Source organism: Nannospalax galili, unplaced genomic scaffold (assembly GCF_000622305.1).
Source record: "Nannospalax galili isolate Female #2095 unplaced genomic scaffold, S.galili_v1.0 scaffold104, whole genome shotgun sequence".
Lineage (NCBI taxonomy): Eukaryota > Metazoa > Chordata > Mammalia > Rodentia > Spalacidae > Nannospalax > Nannospalax galili.
The window spans coordinates 508,153-527,798 of NW_008353596.1; the positions used below are offsets into that span (position 1 = coordinate 508,153).

Genomic DNA, 19,646 nt, shown 5'->3' on the forward strand with positions numbered 1-19,646 from the left:
TCAATCAATCAATCAATCAATCAATACATTAATTAGTGTAATTAGTGTAAATAAATCTAAAGAAACATCTCTACTGAACATGTACAAACTTTTTTCTTAACAGTATTCTCTAACCAATACAGCCTATTTGCATAGCATTCATATTGTATTGTGTATTATAAGGACCCCAGAGATAATTAAAAGAATACAGGAGGTTGCATGGAAACACCATGTTATTTTATATAAGGGTCTGAGCATCCATGGGTTCTGGTAACCATCAGTCCCCCCCAGCATTGAGGGATGGGTACACTGCTCAGTGATATTCATCTCCGGGGGGAAGAAAATGCAATCACTGCTGCTCCTGGAAGAAATCTTCCTGCTGCCTGAGCCCCTGGGGGTAAGCTCCTCCTCTTTACTCTTGGTAGGTCTTTAGGAGCACCTGTTAGTGAGTACTACCTGGAAGCTAGAGGCCATGGGGTGACTTGCAGAAAAGGAGGTGGAGGGAAGCCAAAGCAGGAGTCCTGTGGTAAATATTTATACAGGTGGAGGGCACAGGGGCTCCCCTACGACTGGGGACCACAGATTTCAAATCTGAGTTTCTCTACTCCTGGAAGGAGGAGTCCTGTAGGTTAGACAAAGATCAGCTTCTCCCCAGGCTTTCTTAGGGACCATGAGGCCTCCTTGAGGTGGGTTTGTATTATCACTCTCATAGGAAGAACAAACTGAGGCTCAAGGGGGTAATAATGAAAACAAATGTCAATTACAGCATCTTAGGGGTGTCTGTATGCCAACGGGATGGATGAAAGGTCAGAATTTAAAACAACAGATGCAGAGATGGAATATCATCCAGCTTGGATATTTAAAAGGTTTTGCTGTAGCAGAGAACACAGAAATCTTCCTGACAGACCACCATTTTACCGATAGGCACTTTCCAGGGCCTGCTGCCTACCACCCACTCTGCAAAGCTCTATCAAAGGCTTGGGGCCTTTGCTGCCTACTCTGTCATTGACTGTCTGAGAGGGACCTTCCCAGGCAGCTCTGCCTATGTCTCCTATCTTTTCCCTTGTTCCTCATGATGTCCCTCTTATCCTTACTGGCTTCTCTGATTCCCACTTCCATCCTTCAGCATTTAAAGCTCCAAATATGTGTGGTTAATGAAAGAAAAGGGTAAAAAAGAGAAATCCAGAGATCATGTCCCTCCAGGAAAAAAAATAAAGACAAACAGTTTTTCCAGAACATCAGTATCCCCAATCCAAAGGTTCCACTAGGAAAGCAATACTTAGATCTGTAATTGATATGTGAGTATGAGCATGCTTCTGCAGAAAGGGGCAGGATGGCCTGTGATTGGGGTCTGGCTGTGTGACCTTGGTGTCATGTCACCTGTTTGAACTCAATCCCTTCATCTGTAAAACGTAATACCAACTCCCTCACATGACTGACTAGTGAGGCTTGCATGAGATACAAAAGAACTTGTGCTAGATCACTCTCTGTTGCTGATAGTGCAACACCACAATTTTAAACTGTGAAGAGAAAAGAGGTTTATTTTGGTTCCTAATTCTGGAGATCCAACAACTGCCAAGGGGCCACACCTGGTGATGGCATATTTGTTGGCAGAGCATTGCATATGAGAGATAGGGAGTGTGTGTGTGTCTGTGTGTGTGTGTCCTGGTCTCACTTCTTTCTTCTCTTACAAAGCCCCTGAAATTCAGTAATGAGAGTCCCACTCCAATTTTCCTCTCAAATCCCCACCTCTGAATACCATACTCAGATTAAATTTCCCCACTCTCCGTCACAGTGGGGACTCAGTTCCAATGTGAGCTGTTTAGGGAAGAAGCCACACTAGACCACAGCATCTAGCATGGCAGTGGACACTCAGAAGTTATAGAGACATGTTCCGCTACACGAAATGACTGACCCTGCAAGTCAGGGGACCATGAAAAGCATCACTTACTTGGAAAGGGAGAGGGAGCATCATTCTCTCCAGATGCTAAATGGTTTTGTGTTCTTACAGGTGACATTCATCCACTCAGTTAAACTTCTCAACCTATCTTTTGAGCACAGCTTTGTGCCAGGCACAGAGGATGTCAGCACATGAAATCCGTAGTCCTAGTCCTTGGAATTTGCCGAGCAAGTTATTAAAAGGACACTGGTTTTCTGAGCAAATCAGAATGCAGCGTCAGGTGACTGGGACACCTGCTGGGGTTTGAGAGCCAGTCACCAAAGTGTGTGGCCATGGGTCCTGAAACCCACCCTTTTCTTAACTCCTCCAGTGAGCTTTGTTTTAGATGGGCTGCATGAGTTTCCTGTGGCTGCTATAACAAATGACTCCAAACTGAGAGCATTCTTTTCTCTCTCTTGGTCCAGAAGGGCAGATGTCCAAAATCAGGTGTCCATCCCCCTAGAAGGTCTAGGAAAAGCTGCTGCTTGCCCAGAAATCCTTGGACTTCCAGCTTCACTTCCATCTCAGCCTGCTTCTCTGTTCCCTCCTCTTTCTGTCTTCTGTCACTCATGAGGATACTTGTCACTGAATTTAGGAACTACCTGAATACTCTAAGATGATCTCACTCCAAGATGCTTCATTCAAGTTCACCTTAAAGACCTATTTCTAAAGCAGTGTTCATTTTCACAGGATCCAGGACCTGGACATCATCTTGGGGGAGCCATCATCCAACCCACTGAGCAAACTGTGGGTTACATGCTGAGAAGCTTGTGCATGTGCATCCAGTTAGCAAGAAAAAGACAGGTCAAGGGAATTCCAAGGTGCTGGTGTGGGCTGACTGGCTGGGAGAGGAAAGGGAGAAGGGGAAAGATGGCCCATGTTGCATCCTAGGAGACAGGCTGCTGCTGCAGTGGGTCACAAGGCAGAATATGGGAGACACCAGCTGGGTCATTTGTGAAGAGCAAGTCTCTAAGTGCCTGGGACACAGGACACATTGATTTTTATGGGAAAATAAGAAATAAGCAACATCAAACTATCCAGAAATCCAGACCCTGTGCTTTGTGGGGCTTGCTCTGCGTTCAGTGACTAAGGAAAGCAGAAGGAAAATTAGTCCTGGGTCACATCCAGGAGCAGCCAACACCCAAGCAGGTGCCTTTGGTATCCTACTCAAACTAGCTTTTCTCTATCTGCAATTACACAGTGCCATGGTAAGCCCAGGACTGAGTCTCACTCTTAGCACACGGTGCAAATGAGAACAGAAGGTGGAATGGGGAAGGCCATGCCCTGGGTAGTTTAGGAGTACGGAGATGCTAGGCATCTGGGGACAGAGGGAAGAGAAAAGGCAGCTTCAGGGACCACCTGTCTCTCCCCATCTCTGCCTGACAGCCCACTCCCAGCTCCAGCTGCATTCATCATTCAAGTCTGCCTAGTGGGCTGTAGACTTGCTGAGAGCTGAGAGCAGAGTGTATAGAGGTCCCAAGATGACAAGTCCTGCTCTCAATGCAATGAGCCCTAGAAACCCCTGTGAACAGTGCTGACGAATTGCCCTCAGCTTCTCAGGCATCATTTGTTTACGATTATAATGGAGAAGACACAAACTCCCACAGAGAACATGGAGCCGGCGCACCCAGGAGCAAGTAGAGCTTCTCTCAGAGGCCCACACTCAGGCAGAACTGATTTTTCTAAGGCTTAGAGGAAAAAGAAAAACTGATTTAAGTCTTAAGAAATTGTCTTTTTTTAACCCACCTGTATAAGCCTGTATTTAAATGCTAATATTTGGAACCTGCTGGGATGCAACATTTATTTTCCTCCTTAGCAGCAAGGAGAATCATTTATTTATAAGAATTCAAGTTCCAATCTACTCTCCTGAGTTTCCACCTCCATTTCCATCTACTAGCTCAATGGCTCTCCCCTCTAAGACATCCAGAGTCTGAAGCTAGCTCTCTCCCTACACCTGATCTTTCTAGAACTTTTCCTGTTTCTGTTTCTGGAGCCTCTAAGGGCTCCCTTGAATTAGCCCCCATCGGTCACCAGTCCCACTAGCTCTACCTCCTCCCCTGATGTAATCACAGAGCCCCATGTAAACCTCCACTTTCTTATCTATAAAATGGGTATAATAAATAACAAGACCCAAACACTTCGTGAGTTTATTACATGACTGGAGTGAGATCATCCAAACACAGTACCCTGAGCTGCATCTGACCAGAGTTACAAATCATGGTGATGTTTTTATGATGATCACAAGAACCACAGAATCTGCCCTCATCTCCTTCATGATTGTTCTCCTAGGACTTGGCTAGCAAGCTCTGGGAGGTCTCTGTCCTGCTGATTGAAAGCACAGACTGACCACTCTTTTTATTGTTTGCATCTCTCTAGTTTTACTGTGGATTCTCTTTCTCATTTGTATGTGGCCTGAGCAAACTTCCCCTTTCAACCTCTAAACTGCAAGTTCCATACAGGAAGGGATTTGCCCTACTCACTTGAGGATCTCTAGTGGCTGGCACATAGTAGGTGCTGAATAAATATTTGTTGAATGAACAAAAATGAAGGCAAAGGGATGGTAGAGTTTTAGCAAAGAAGATATCTAGACCATGATGGTTATTAAAGGTTTGACAGAGTCAAGGTTCAGGATGTGCAGTCTGCAACTGAAAACCACATTTCTGCTCCGCCAGCATCTCCTTCTCCAGGCTCCAGTAGGACAGAGGAGATGCCTGCTGGAGGAAGGGACATGGTCCCTGCAGGCTGTCCTCACCCACCCAGCATCCCCTTAGAACTAGCAGGGCTTCCTTTTCTCTGAGTTGCAGCAGCAGCAGCAGCAACACTGAGATTTTGAACGCCTAGGGCTAGCCTCATCACTCTCGCTGGGAGACCCCAGTGCCTACTTAGTAGCACCTGCCTGAGAGGACTGTGTCTCTGTCTCTGTTTTCCAGGGTCCCTCTGCCCAGGTTCTAGCTCCAGGGAACCTCATCTCGCTTCCTTTGTCCTCTGTCTCCTGGCCCATCTCTAGACATAGAAAGTGCTTCCTGAATCACTACCTCCATGATTCATCCAAATTCCTTTCAGTTGTGTGAGTTCTCCGGCACCAGCTTCGAGAGTCCCTTTATGAAACACCCTGTTAAGCAGATCACATGTTTTCCCTCCACTGCTCAGCAGCTCACCCTATTCCAGCTACCACCCTCTCGGCCTCCTTTCCTACCCCACAACCGTGACCACAGAGGGAATTCTTTGGGGGAACCATGTCTCTATTCTCTCTCTATGCATTTACAAGTATAATGGACAGCTGCTTGTTTCTTCCAATATCAAAGCAAAGTGTAGCTCCCTCAAGAGGCTAGTCACCTTAATTCTGAACCATAATGAGGCCTGAAATAGATGTAGAAGTCCAATGTCAAATGGTCTTGGATTCAAATGCTGCTTCAGCTATGTGGCCATCAAGAGATTACTCTCCCTGTCTAGGCCACAGAATGGGCAATATAATAATGGCTGCCTCAAAGAGGTTTTGGCATATGAAAAATTAGTCAGGACAGTCATCTACACAGAGGGGGAACTCAGAGAATGGTGGCCACCATCACCCCTCCTGCTCTTCTCCGAAGGTGTGTATGCACACCCTCTCAGCCTTGCACTCAGATGAGTCAGGCTCAGTACCCTCTCCAGGCCCAGAGACTACCTGGGGCCCCCATCTACTTGTCCCACTTCCTCCTGGAGCCAGTGTGTGAAGATTCCCATGAGCTGTGTCAGGTGGAGAGTAGCTCTGGCTTCCTGAGTTCCCCTGGCAAGGCATATCTGTGGCACAGAGGCTAATTACAAGCCTGCTAATGATCTAATTTCCCTCATGCTACCTGAGGACTCAGCTCCTGTTTCTGCCTGTCTTCCTTCCTTCCTCCCTCCCTCCCTCCCTCCCTTCCTTCCTTCCTTCCTTCCTTCCTTCCTTCCTTCCTTCTTCCTTCCTCCCCACCCTTTCTTTCTCTTTCTTTCTTTCTTTCTTTCTTTCTTTCTTTCTTTCTTTCTTTCTTTCTTTCTTTCTTTCTTTCTTTCTTTCTGTGTATGGTGTGTGTGTGTGTGTGTGTGTGTGTGTGTGTGTTGTATGCATGTATGTGTGCAGATATAGGCACCTGTGGAGGCCAGGGGAAGATGCTGGGTAGAGGATGTCAGGTGTCCTGCTCTATTATCCTCCTTCTTGTTCTCTTGAGAATCTGGAGCTAGGCTGGCCACTAACAAACCCTGGTAATCCTCCTATCTCTGCCCTCCACAGCACTGGAGTTATAGGCACATATGTGACCATACCTAGCTTTTGGCTTGTACGCTGAAATCCAAACTCAGATTCTCTTGCTTGCCCAGCAAGCGCTCCTATCAACTGAGCCATCTCTCCAGCCTCCTGTCCTGTTTCTTCTTTTTAGAAAAGCACATTCCTTAGGCAGAGCATGATTTTATCTTGTATGCTCCTACCCAATATTTCCTTCTTCAAGAATGTTCTTAGGACAATGAAAACCTTGTCTACGTTTTGAGGGTTACTGCGGTCCAGTATTTGGGATGCTGCTGATCTCTCCGGGCCTGACTCATTTATGTAAGACATGACACTTTGGAAAGAACAAAGAGGAATCCAGATGCCTAGATTTGCGTTGCCCCTGAGGAAGACGAAGGCGGGAGCTGGCTCTGCTATTCCCAGGAATGTGAGGTTTTGTCCACACACCCTCCCTCCATTTGCTTTCATTCTCCTTTCCCATACTGGCTTTGTTCCCATGCCTAGGAATTCTTTCCCACTCACCATACCCTCAATATCAGCAACCTCTTTTGCCTCTTCTGGAATTTTCTCACCCTCACTTGATATGAGTAGTGACTTTATAATGGATTTGTGTGAGAACCAAGATTCCATCTTACTTTGGAGCCTTCCACATCATTCTCACAGAATGGGGCAAGCAGCGGGTTATTCCAGAATCAGGACTGAAGTGGCACGTCCTTGGCCAATCGTGTAGATGTTATGGAGTTTTATTTCTGGAAATGAGAGCAGGAACAGTACCAGTGTGATCAATAGAAACAGAAACACTAACCTTTGTAATTGACGCAATTACCTTCGCCATGTACTGTGTCAGACTCTGTAATGAGCATGTTAATTTCATTTAAACCTTCAAATCCAAGAAGTAAGGATTAAGTGTGGTGGTTAATCTTGCTTGTTAGTTAGAAAATTAGCCAAGTACACTTTGGAGTGTGTATAGAATGCTTCCAGAAATGATGGGCATTTGAGAGACCAACCAAGGGGAAAAAATCCTGCCCTAAATGAGAGAGACACTGTCCAATAGGCTGAGGAGCCTAGAAGGAATAAAAGGTGGCAGAGGGAAACTCAGTGGCACAGGTGAGCTCGCTCTTCTTGAGCAGGGGCGCAGTCTGCTGCTGACATCGGACACCCACACCTGTTGTCTTCAGCTTTTGAATGCAGACTCCATGAGCTCTTTTCTACATCCTGGGAACTTAAGTAAGTACTGGACAAGTGAGTACGTGAAGAAAAGACTAAGTACCATTTACATTCCCAGATTCTATGTGTGTTTTAATGGGAGCTTCTGACCTTAAGGTAAAGGGTGAGTAATGTAGCCATTTCAAGGCAAAGACATCAGGCATGGTGGAGGACTCCCAGCCAGCACCGCTGTGTAAACAGAGGCACAGCATGCTGGCATGGCTGGAGGGACTGACGATTTAAGAGAAAAGCCAAGGATTATCTCCCAGGTCTCTTCTTGGGACAGAAATTTATTCGTGACCACCCTGTAGGGCAGAGGTCTGTTTCTTTAAGATTTACTTCCGTATGATTCCCAAGAGATGGGGAGGAGACCAGATGGTACAGAGCAGGAGTTCTGGCTTACCTAGCGATCTGTCAGCCCAGGTTTACATCTGAAGCTCCTAACCTATTCCTCTTGATCATCCCAAAGCGGCAGATCACAGGGAGAGAAGCTGGTGGAAAGGAAGAGAAAGATTCTCCCAGGGCTTGGCCAGATTCAGAGAAATGGAGGGGCTTCATAACTAACGCATGTAGCTGTCATGCATCCACATATGGTGATCATGGTCAAGACCCACCACAGAGACCTTCTGAGTCACCAAGAAAGCAAAGTGGGGCTACTGGAGAGCAATGAGATGTCCCCCAATGTCCCTTCTATCCCACACAGGCTTGTACAGAATAACAGCCACGTGTTTATTAAACAATGGTTGGGCTTCACATTTGCATATGGCTTTTCAGTTCCACTCTGTATAACATTGTACTGTGGTCAAGATGCTTAAATCTCTGCCACCCCTCTGTGTTATTTCTGTGGCTAACATCACTGCTTTCCCATCCCTGTGAGGCAGCCCATACTCTTTCATGCTCTACAGCGGCAGAGACTGTGATTCAGCCAGCTCTTTTTGAGATAGAGCCCCTCAAACCAGGAGGCAGTAAGAGCCACTGACCATTTTGAGTCAGGGCCAGAAAGAGCATCTGCTGCCCTGGTGCTGGTGCCTCGGTTGCTGGATGAGCAGACAGCTGTCTCTCCATCCAGGGTGTACTGATCAGCTCCCCAGAAGCTCCCCACTCAACCTGGACTCTGTGATGCAAATCAGGCTGGTCCCAGGCTGCCTACAAACTTTCCACAGAGTGCCTCCAGGCAGCCCCAGCTTCCTGCTCTGTGGGGAGTTCTCTGAGATCCTGATCAAGGCTCTGAGAATTGATCTATTAGATTAAGCAGGAAGGACAGAGTGCGAGAGTGAGTGAGCTGCTAAGCAAGTGAGAAGCAAGCGCAGGAGCGGTGGGGCTGTGCTCTCTGCGTAGCAGTCCCTCCCTTCTGACTGGAGTATTAATTGCTACATTACCGCTGCCATGTAGGCAAGACAGTCAGCAAAACCTGGGAGGGCTCCAGCTCCTCCCTCCCTGCTCTGCTCAATTTCACTCTCATCCTCAGTCTTGTCTGAGCCCTAGGTACCCTGGCAGTGCTGTCCTAGCCCTGGCATCCCGAGGTGCTCCTGTGGTGAGGACTTGAGTGGACAGCAGGAAGGGGTGGAGAGAGGGAGGGAGGGAGGGCTTGCCCTGCAGGCTCTCTGGATGCAGAAGCTGGACTCTCGCTGCAGAGGCAGCTGTGCTGTTCCCGGAGACTGGCTCCTGGGGTGCACCTATCTCTCAAGGTTCACCAAGGCAAGCTCCAAGGTCCAGTGGCACACGAAGTGGGCACCATCCCTTTCGGGTGCTGACAACAGAAGCCTGCCTCCCCTCTGCCACCATGAGCGGCTGCTCCAAAAGATGCAGGCTCGGGTTGGTGAAATTTGCCCAGACCATCTTTAAGCTCATCACTGGGACCCTCAGCAAAGGTAGGGAGACTGGCCTTTCCCTTTGTGTCCTGCCTTGATGTGGCCTGACTGGTCACTTTGCCTCCGTGTGCCAAGTATGCCGGTCCTGGTGTGCTGGAGTCTTGAGTCTCCAAGGAAGCTGGGGAAACAAGCATCTGGGACTTGAGGCTGCTGACAACCTGGGCCCTCGTTCTGGACAGGTGGGCAGCCCCCCAGGAAGCTCAGGCAGCTGTAATTGCCTGGAAGTTTGGAAATGGAGTTGGCAGTGTGTGGCTGATTGGTTATAGATGGGCAGAGGAACAGAACCCTTTCCAGAGCCCTGGAAGCGGCTTGGTGTGACTGGAGTTTCAAGAAGTTATCCACAGTGTTGTGTCTTGTTGATAAGAGAGAGAGATTCGATGCAGTGTGCCCCGAGTGATTCTGCACGGCAGAGATGCTGGAGGGGGGCAGCAGGAGGTGACCCTCAGACCAAAGCTAACCTGCACTGGTGAACCCAGAATCCAGATCAGCTTTTCAGGTGTGTGCTGAGAGCATCTCCCATGGGATTCCAGGGTCCTGTGCTTCTGTTCACTGTCATGCAGTCTTGGATAGTTGTTCCCATCTCTGATTTTCCTGCTTCTCCAAGAACTGGGGTGTCAGGCAATTTACAGATTAGCTCTCCTTGTGGCTGTGGAGCAGAACCAGGACTGCACACATCTGCAGCCCACAAGGGCTGACAGCCCTGGTCTCTCCCCAACCCCTGGCAATAAAGCTAACTTCTCAGGGACCCCATTTGGTAATCTGTGCCAGAGAGGGTGGGGCACAGGGAGATGCTCAGGCAAAGTTTCTAGATATAAATTTAAAGGGAATACAGCAGTGTAGTGTGCTTCCACTGGCTGAAAAAATGTCTTTAAATATTCATGCCCTCTTGCAGGAAACACAAGTCCTTTTGGGGGGGAGAGAGAACCTGGAAGCAGAAAACACAATATTGAGGGAAAGGAGCCCACAAACTCTAGCAAAAGAAGGAGTGAAGGCTGTGGTGGCCAGCTCTCACGGTATTGCCCAGAGACCCAGCTGCGCCGGGTCAGCCGTGTTAGGTTGAGTAGCAGGTGTGGGTAGGATTATGCGACACCCTTATCCCCATTCCAGGGTTGTTTTGTGACTCCTGTCCTTTTCCTGCTCCCCTGAACTAAGACACTGTCTCTTCAGGGTACTCTGAGGAACTAAGCATCTAGTGTTGGGGGTCAGGCTGCCTGGCTGATTTACTAGAGGCTTAGAACAATGAACAGGACAGGAGGGGCACAGCAGTAACGGTGCCCAGTGGTTTCACTTTCTGGAGGAAAATGCAGAGGGACGAGATTTCCCAAAGTTCCCTGTTCATCCTCAGAGACAAGTGAGTATGTTCTACAACCTCAGAGAATGACCCCCACCTTCACTTCCAGGATGTGCACCAAGAGCTCCAGTCTGAGAGCTGGAAGCCTAGGTCTTAGCTTGGACATTGCCATCTGGAAAGTCACAGCCGCCTCTCTGGGGCTTTTTCTTCTGTAGAACAAATTCATTACCTCCTGCCTATCTATCTCTGAGTATAAGGGCCTAGGGAAGTCCATGTCCTTTTATGGAGTGACCAGATATAAAGAAGGGGTCAGAGGTTGTGATGGGCATGGGTCTGTGGTGGGGAACTCATATCCATCCCCTCTACGACCTTGACTAGAAACTCTTTAATTTAGCTAACCGCAGTGGGTTTTTACACACCAGACCACAAAATGACATTATGCAACTATAGGGGTGAGCATGTAAAAGTGAGTCAACAAAGAAGTGGTGTATAGAAAAAACTGTGTGTGTGTGTGTGTGTGTGTGTGTGTGTGTGTGTGTGTTTGTACAAGAGACACAGACATCTAGAGGAAAGATAGATGGCTATTAGAATAAGTGAACAGGAACATTTATATATCAAGCACCTCCCATGTGCCACACTCAGATACTGGACACATGACTTCACAGACACAAGTCCTCCATCAAGAAGTGCAGGTGAGATACTAGCATACGAATTCTATCTGGTCATCACTCCACACTGAGCTCTAAAATACAGGGAAGCTTGGGGCCCAACAAGCACAGAAGACAAGTACCCAAGCTGACTGAGGGGCTCCTCCAAAAGGAGGAGCTAGGCTGAGATGGGAGGGGAAGCAGAGCTGGTGTGGTTGTTTGAATGAGAATGTCCCTCATAGGCTCCAAGTATTTGAATATTTTTGTCCCCAGTTGGTAGCGCTTCTTTGGGAGGTCTTAGAAGGTGTGACCATGCTGGAAGAAGCACTGGGGCAGGCTTAGAGAGTTCTTAAGCCTCACCAGCTCTCAAGATGCTTTCTGCTTCCTGTGCCTGCTTGAAGATGTAAGAGCTTAGCTTCTGCTCCTCCTCTAGCCACCTCTGCCACCATGCCTTCCCATCATGATGGACTGACTCTTGCCCCTTTGGAAACATAAGCTAAATAAACTCTTCCTTTTTTAAGTTCCTTGGTCATGGTGTTTCTATCACAGCAACAGAAAAGTAACTAACACACTTTACAGCTGGGCAGGGGAGAAAGATTGATGTTGGCAGAGAAAACAGCTTCAGATGGCAGTCTCTGCAGAGGAGCCAGCTGTGGGAGCAGGATGCACCCCCTCCCTACTCAGAATCCCAGAAGCTGAGAACCATGTGACATATAAGGGGCTCCATGGGGACTGATGCTGGGAACCAGGTGTCTGCCCAGCCTTCCTCTGGCCTGTTTCAGTATCAACTTTTCAGCAGCCAAGGCTCTGGAAGGCAGCACACAGCAGGCACCAGGGGGAGACTCAGGTCTTAGCTCTACCTATGCCCCTGGTCTCAGCTCTGCAAAGAGCCCCAATATGTTTATATAACCTTGGCTCTGAGCCAAACAACATGCAGAGACACTGGTGATGCCAAATCCAGGTGTTGGTTAAATATTTGTTAAGTAAGCAATGACCATGGGAGTCAGGCCAGGTCTGGAGCAGGTAGCCCCCCAGACTAGCTTTCTGATATGTAGACCCCACTCCAGATAGATTTAGATTGTACCCAGCATGGAGATGTTAAGATTGCTTAATGATCTCTGGTTTTCACTGTGATTTCAATTGTCCCTCATCCATTGCCCTGAGCTCTATCTAGATTTACAATTCAACCCTCCAGAGAAGAATTCGTCTTTGTCTTTTTCAGACTCAGGAAATAAAAAATATCTACAATGTGCCTTTTTCTGGTCCTGGGAGTTGCTTACTTCTTACCACCATCCGGGATTCCTAGGGAATAAGAAGGCTCAGATCTACCCCTTCCTCTCCTGCTAGCTCCTGGTCCTTGGTCATCTTTTCCTGATGCCTGCAATTCCTTTTGTCCTTGGTCCAAAGTACCAAATGGCCCAGATTGCCTATCAGTGACCTGCTTCGGAGATGAACTGCTCAGGTCTCCTGCACACATATCTCACTGATCTTAACCTTTTTCTTCCTGGCTTTGATCATAATTTGTGGTGCATGTCTCTTAGGAGCCAGCAAAAGGCAACATAGGGTTACCCCATCTCAGAAGTAAGAGCTTAAAAACTGAAAGTCACAAATGTGATGAGAGGCATCATGACTTTCCAGAGGGAGGCATTCCAGTACTGTCTGCACTAACTCAGGCTGAGTCCCTCACCTCTGGCCTCAGTTTCCTAATCAATAAACTGCAACCATAGCACCCTCCTTAGGATTACAGGAGACTGGCTCTAGTGCCCCCTCCATCTTGGCACTGTCTCAGTGAATGGGGTTAATTTGGCTGCTGTTAATGGCTTGCTCTCTCTCTCTGGGTTGTGAGAGCTCAGGACAAAGATGTGCTCTCTCTTATCGGTTGTTTCACTGGGATCCAGCACAGACCAATAGCAGTCCCTTGAGAATAGTCTGTGATGGCATTGGCCCTGTCATCTAAGCACTGGATCATGTTATACCACTGACTTCCCTCTGCCAAGCTTGCTTTCTGAAGCGCCTGCCTGGAGTGGGAGATTATGTGTCCTAGTTTGTTTCTCCATTGCTGTGACAGAACACTCTGACCAATGTCAACTTGGGGAGGAAAGGGTTTATCAAGCTCACATCTCCCGGGTCACAGTTCATCAGGGAGTGCAAGGTAGGAACTCGGGGCAGGAACCTGGAGGCAGGATCTGGAACACAGGCCATGGAGGAACGCTGCTTACTGGCTTGCTTCCCTGGCCCCTGCTCTACCTGCTTTCTTATACAACATAGGCCCACCTGCCCAGGGGTGGCACTACCACAGTGGGCCGGGCCCTCCCACATCACTCAATAATCAAGAAAATGCCCCACAGACATGGCTACAGGCCAGTCCAATGGAGGAAATTCCCCAACTAAGGTTCCCTCAACCCAGGTGTGTCAAGTTGACACTAAAGCTATCCAGAACATTATGTTTGTTTAAAATGTTATTACATTTATTTAGAGAGGGAGTGGGCACACACATGCCACAGCCTCACATGTGGAAGTCAGAGGACAGCTTGAAGAAGTCAGTTCTCTCCTCCCATCACATGGGACCCAGGAATTGAACTCAGATCATTGAGATTCTTGGCAAGCACCTTTACCTGCTAAACCATCTTGCTGGCCCATGAGACAATGTTTGAACACCTCTCTTACCCGTTTTCCTTTCTAGGAGTTAAGAGCATAACTCCCGGGCTGAGGAGACAGTTCAGTGAGTAAAATACTTGCCACCCAAGCATGAGGACCTGAGTTCAGATCCCTAGCACCCATGTAACAGCTGGGCATGGTGGCTCTTATTTATTATAAAATTACAGTGCTGGAGAGGCAGTGACATGAAGATCCTTGGGTTTGCTGGCCAGCCAAATCTTTGAGCTCCAGGTTCAGTAAGAGACCCTGTCTCCAAAATGAAGATGGAGAGCAACAGAGAAAGACACCAGCTATTGGCCTCTTGCCATCATCCTCCCCGTCACATACACATGACTCCCACAACCAGTCTGTCACTTACTGTATAACTTGGGAGAAGCCAAATCTCTGAGTGCATGCCTGAACAGATCAGGGATCTGAGGTACCTACATCTCCTTCCTTCCCAGCCCATGACAGAGAACTAGAGACCAGAAGTGGTACACGCTACATACTGGCTGAGGAGGTTCAAAACGTCTTCTGTACACTGGAAACAAATGTGCCACCCAAGGCACAGAAACCAAAGCCAAAGTAAGTGAAGGGAGGAACCTAATCCAGGAGTTTGTACTATGGTCCAGGCCACCCATGAGGCAATGGGGCAAGAGGGGCCTGTGGGAGCTGAGATCTATGTCAAGGACAAAGCCTTGGCCTTGACTCCCCCTCCTACTTACTCTAGAATGTTTCTCCTAGCAAGGCAAGACCTCACTCTAGACCTACTGAAGACATACTGTTCCTCTTTCCTCCTCTCTGCTGCTGTTCCAGATCTTCTAGAGTCAGACCTTGGACATCACTCTAGACCTATTGAAGACACACTGTTCCTCTTTCCTCCTCTCTGCTGCTGTTCCAGATCTAGAGTCAGACCTTGGACATGATGTGGGTTCTGCCTCAGGCTAGTTGAGCTGTCATCCCAACTCTGCTGTCTATCAGATGTGTGGGATTGAGTGAGTTGCCCAAGCTTCCCTAAGCAGACTAGTAAAGTCAACTGGACAGGAATGTGTTTTCATTTACTTTGGGTCATGCAGTAAGGGCAGGCAGAGAGTAGGGCAGATGTCCATCCTGCAGCTGCAGAGGGCTGAGGCTGAGTCCTCTCTTCAGTGTTGCGTACCTCCCGTGCCTGGCCCAGTCTCAACTCTGGAAGTAGGAGCTGTAATGATTGTTTTAACAGGTGAAGAAGCATGTTTAGCTAAGCCAGGTGGCCCAGTTGGAAGGTGGTAGGGCTGGAATTAGAACCCAGGTACTGTGGGGTCAAGAGCAGGTACTTTCCTCCCTGACTCTAGGACTGTGGAGATGTCCCACCTGTGTCACCCCCATCTTACCCAGTAGAGAAGTCTCCATCTTTCATCACATTGGTAGGTTTGTCAAGAACTGTTACACCAGCTGGATCTCCTTAGGAAAGAAACTGTCATGCAAGGGGTTGTGGCGAATTCCAGGAGGCATGACCTGAGTTAGGAAATAAAATTTTCAAGGAAAGGAAGCATTTGCACACTAAGGGCAGCAAGACAGCACCCCTGTCACCTCTCGGACAAGTGGATGGTGTCAAGGCATCTGCCAGTGAGGGACTGTCCCCACCCTTTCTCTCCTTATAGAACAACTATGAAATTTTGGGTCTTATCCATAGGGATATAGGCACTGTTTGGGGTAGTAGGCCATCTGGCATTGAGTTGGCAGTTGGGAATTGTCTGGGAAAGCAATGGCCTTCACACTTGAGACTTGTGAGGTGATAATGGCCTCTACCTAAAGAAAGACAGCATCTGTTCCATGGAAGCTCAGCTTTTCGGCTCTGCTTCTTGCTATTGGGAGAGAGTTCCTACTGCCATAGCCCTGTTAGCTCACTGTCCTAGCAGTATAGGACAAGTCAGCACTTGGCTCATGTCAGATGGCCCTGCTCCTTGTGTACCAAAGTCCCTGAGTACTGGTGCCTTGACATAGGCAGAACACTCAACCAGTGGGGCCTCTGGGTCCTACCTGCCTCTCTGGCCGTAGATCAGAGCTATCACACTGAGGTCTGCACTTGCCTTGGCTCTCCCCATGTCCAGTAGCTTTCATTCTAATTTGCAGGTACCTATCCTTGTTCCTCTATAACAGGACCATCACTTCCCTGACCCATTTTGGCTTGGTCAGCTTCTCTCTGAGTTTCCATAGTCATAGGGAAGTCACTCCCCGCCACCTGCTAAGGCTGACTCTCTCTCAGTTTTCCTGGCCTTTCCTCTAGATAACCCTGATACCAGGCAGGAATAATTTGTTCAGGGCTGCTTAGCCTGGCAATGCTATACAGACATCCTATTAACTTCAGGAACCTGGGAGAGCAGCTAGTTTGCTCCAAATTAAAAGTAGCTGGAAATGGACTTTGTATGCCAGGGGTGTCGGGGGGCACTGTGGGCTGAGAATCCTTGGCACATGGAAGAGTGGGATAAACCAGGTCTTCTAGGATTACAGGATCTTCCTGAGCTGTTTCTCTCACCAAACTCCGGGTCCCAAGTTCTCCAAAGCTGTTGGTTCCCAAGGGTGAAGTAGTGATATGATGTAGCCACAGGGAAAAACCCAAACAGGCTGTGTTTGAATCCACCAGGTCTGGCAGAACTCCTTAGGCAAGCTTCTCCCTGTCTTGAATCCCTGTCCTTCCTTGTACAATGGAGCCAAAGATACCCATGTCTGAGGACCACTGGAGACTGAGATGGTACATAACACACACTGCCCAGCACATTGCAGCTGCCTAGTAAATCTCTAGATACCCACTTTCCTCTCCTCTCATGCTTCAACTTGGCTTTGTAGTAAGGATATATGAGGCCAAGCTGGAAGAAACAAGGCTACATGGGCCAGCTCCTCCTTCTTTCTCCTGTCTCGAGGCACCAAAGTTATCTCAGCTACCCCCAGTGACTTCAATAAGTTCCATGGTTGAGAATCTGTCAACAGCTGGATGTCTATGTTTCTATTGGCCATCAACCCCTGTGAATATCATCCACACCTAGGCATTCACCTTGTGAGAATAGGTCTCCCAAGCACCTGCACCCCATGAATGTTGAACAAATGACAACTAGGTACTAGTAACATCAGTCCTGTGCCCAACATCCCTTTTAGAGGTCTATCTTTGACTATTTCTGGACACTCCACTCCCCAGTCTCCCCATTCTGAATTTCTGTGATAAAGGGTAGCAAAAGCAACCTGCTAGTATGTCTTTGATGAGCTAGGGTAGGACCATGGCCCCTGCCCTGTTTCTCCTTCATTTTTTCTCATTCTCTGCCTCGCTGTTAGCCTCTCACAGCAGTCTCGCAAGCGGTCCATACAGTGTCTGCAGAGATGTCCATTACAGCTCAGGCGAAGCCAGGATCCTCTTGAGTGTCTGTCTACATCCCAACTTGAAGGGCAGAAGTGGGATCTGGTGCTAAGGGCGGGTTGGCACAGTAGGGAAGGAAGTTGAGGAGAACATCTTATAGGCAGAGGAAGCATAAATTAGGAAATTTTCCAGGCTCCTAGGTCAACTGGAAAAAGAAAAAAAACGACCCCAGGAAAAAAACTCAGGGGAAGTCACTTAGCATCTCTAGTGACCTCCCTCCTGAGCTCCACAGATCTGCAGCCTGAAGGCTGAAGAAAGCCTTCCTCCTCTGTCAGGGCAGGGGTAGGAAGACTGTGAACACAAGGCCTGTCCTGGTCTTCTCTGGGTGAGGTCACCAACATGCCATTTTGTGTCCTTAAAGGGAAAAGAAAAGCAGCTTTGTAGTGAGACCTGGCCTGGAATCCAAGTCGTCACATTTGCTTAGTCCATTTAAGCTGCTATGCTGAATGCTTCAGACTGAGTGGCTTAGAGAGAGTTATTTAGTTCTCAGTTCTAGAGGCTGGCAATCTGAGATCAGAGTGACAGCATGACCCAAGGTTCTACTGGCCCTCCAGTCATCTTCCCACTGTGTTCCTATGTCAATGAGCTAGAACTGGCTACCTGGATATTTTATAAAGGCCCCACCCTGACAACCTAGTCACCTCCCAAAGACATTACCAAAACGTTTATCCACTTCTCTGAAAATGACATATCCTTATGGTTCAATAAAATCCCATTGCGGATATATTCTACCTTTTCCTTATGGACATCAAGGCTGAATCTGTAACTTGACTGTCGTGAATGGTGACACAAGTAAACGCGGATGTGCAGGTATCTCTGTGCATGCTGTAGTGGGATTCCTTTGGCTGTATTCCCAGGAGTGGTGTAACTGGATCATATAATTGTTCTATTTTTAATTTTTGAAACACTTCATTACTAATTTCCATAGTAGCTAGACTAATTTATATTATACTAAGAGAAATAAGCCAGATTTGGAAAGGCAAATATCCTTTCCAAATATTCTCTCATTTATAGATGTTAGAATTTTTGTCGATACATGATATGTATGTGCATTTGTGTATGTACATAATGTCACATATATGACATGAAGTAGACATGGTATTATGTTACAGAAGAAAGAGACTAGTAAGAGAGAGGAGGGAGGAAGGAGAGAGTTTAGGGGGTAAACATGGTCAGAGTACATGGTATTTTTAATTAAAATGTCTGCACAAGGACTGGAGAGATGGCTCAGCGGTTAAAAGCACCAGCTGTGCTTGAAGAAGACCAGAGTTCGATTCCCGGCACCCACATGGTGCCTGACAACTGTTTGTAGCTCCAGTTCCAGGGGAATCTAACACCTTCTTCTGACCTCCGTGGGCACTGCACAACACAAGTGCACTTACACACATGCAGGAAATATACTCCTACCCTAAATAAAAATAATAAATAAAATAAAATATAAAAATAAAAATAAACAGCAGCTCCTAAGTTTTCTCCCTTTTATCAATTTAAACCTGATTTTTTTGAAGATAAAAATAAAAATAAAATGTCTGCATGAAACTCATCACTATGTACAATAAATATATGACAATAAAATAAATAAACAAATATTTTAAAGACCCCACAGCTAAACACCATTAAAATGGGTAGATATTACTTCAATGGATGAATTTTATGGAGAGATGATTTTTCAAAACATTGCACTGAGCAGACAGCTTCTTTTCTCAGGTCCTCCATGTGTTCATCTCCAAAATGATAGAACTGTTGGTTCCAAAGGTCTATTCCAGTCTTGGAACCTAAATTTTTATTACTTATATGTACAACAATGCTCATGCATCTGCTGTGTGCCCAGCATGACCTGTGCACCCTGTATCCACCTTTTTACTTAACATCTTAACATTCACAAGAACCCCAAAGGTACAGAGCTCACCTGAGATGGAGACCTGTGTCTCAGAGAAAAGAAGGGTGTTATGGCTTGGATATAAAATGTCCCATCAAAGAACACTCATTCACTGCTGGTGGGGCTGCAAACTTGTTCAACCCCTATGGAAAGCAGTGTGGAGAACTCTTAAAAAACTACAAATGAACCTACCATTTGACCCAGTTATACCACTGCTTGGCATATACCCAAAGAACTCAGCCTATTGCAGAGACACTTGTACATCCATGTTTGTTACTGCTCTTTTCACTATAGCTAAGAGATGGAAACAACCTAACTGTCCCTCAATTGATGAGTGGATAATGAAAATGTGGTTCATTGGAGAACTCTTAAAAAACTACAAATGAACCTACCATTTGACCCAGTTATACCACTGCTTGGCATATACCCAAAGAACTCAGCCTATTGCAGAGACACTTGTACATCCATGTTTGTTACTGCTCTTTTCACTATAGCTAAGAGATGGAAACAACCTAACTGTCCCTCAATTGATGAGTGGATAATGAAAATGTGGTTCATTTTTCATTTAT

The 19,646-nt window shown here is 47.2% G+C and overlaps 1 protein-coding gene across 2 annotated transcripts in view; it reads left to right on the plus strand.

Annotated features, from left to right (window-relative positions):
• The first annotated feature begins 8,758 nt into the window (after positions 1-8,758).
• Positions 8,759-19,646, plus strand: part of Kcnip1 (potassium voltage-gated channel interacting protein 1) — a 400,602-nt gene continuing 389,714 nt past the window's right edge. Inside the window, exon 1 of one of the 2 annotated variants that reach the window (XM_017802635.1) lies at positions 8,759-9,235. In XM_017802635.1, the coding sequence (XP_017658124.1) occupies positions 9,148-9,235 (88 nt within the window). In that variant the 5' untranslated portion in view covers positions 8,759-9,147. The remainder of the gene's footprint in view (positions 9,236-19,646) is intronic. The other variant, XM_017802634.2, reaches the window with a different exon arrangement.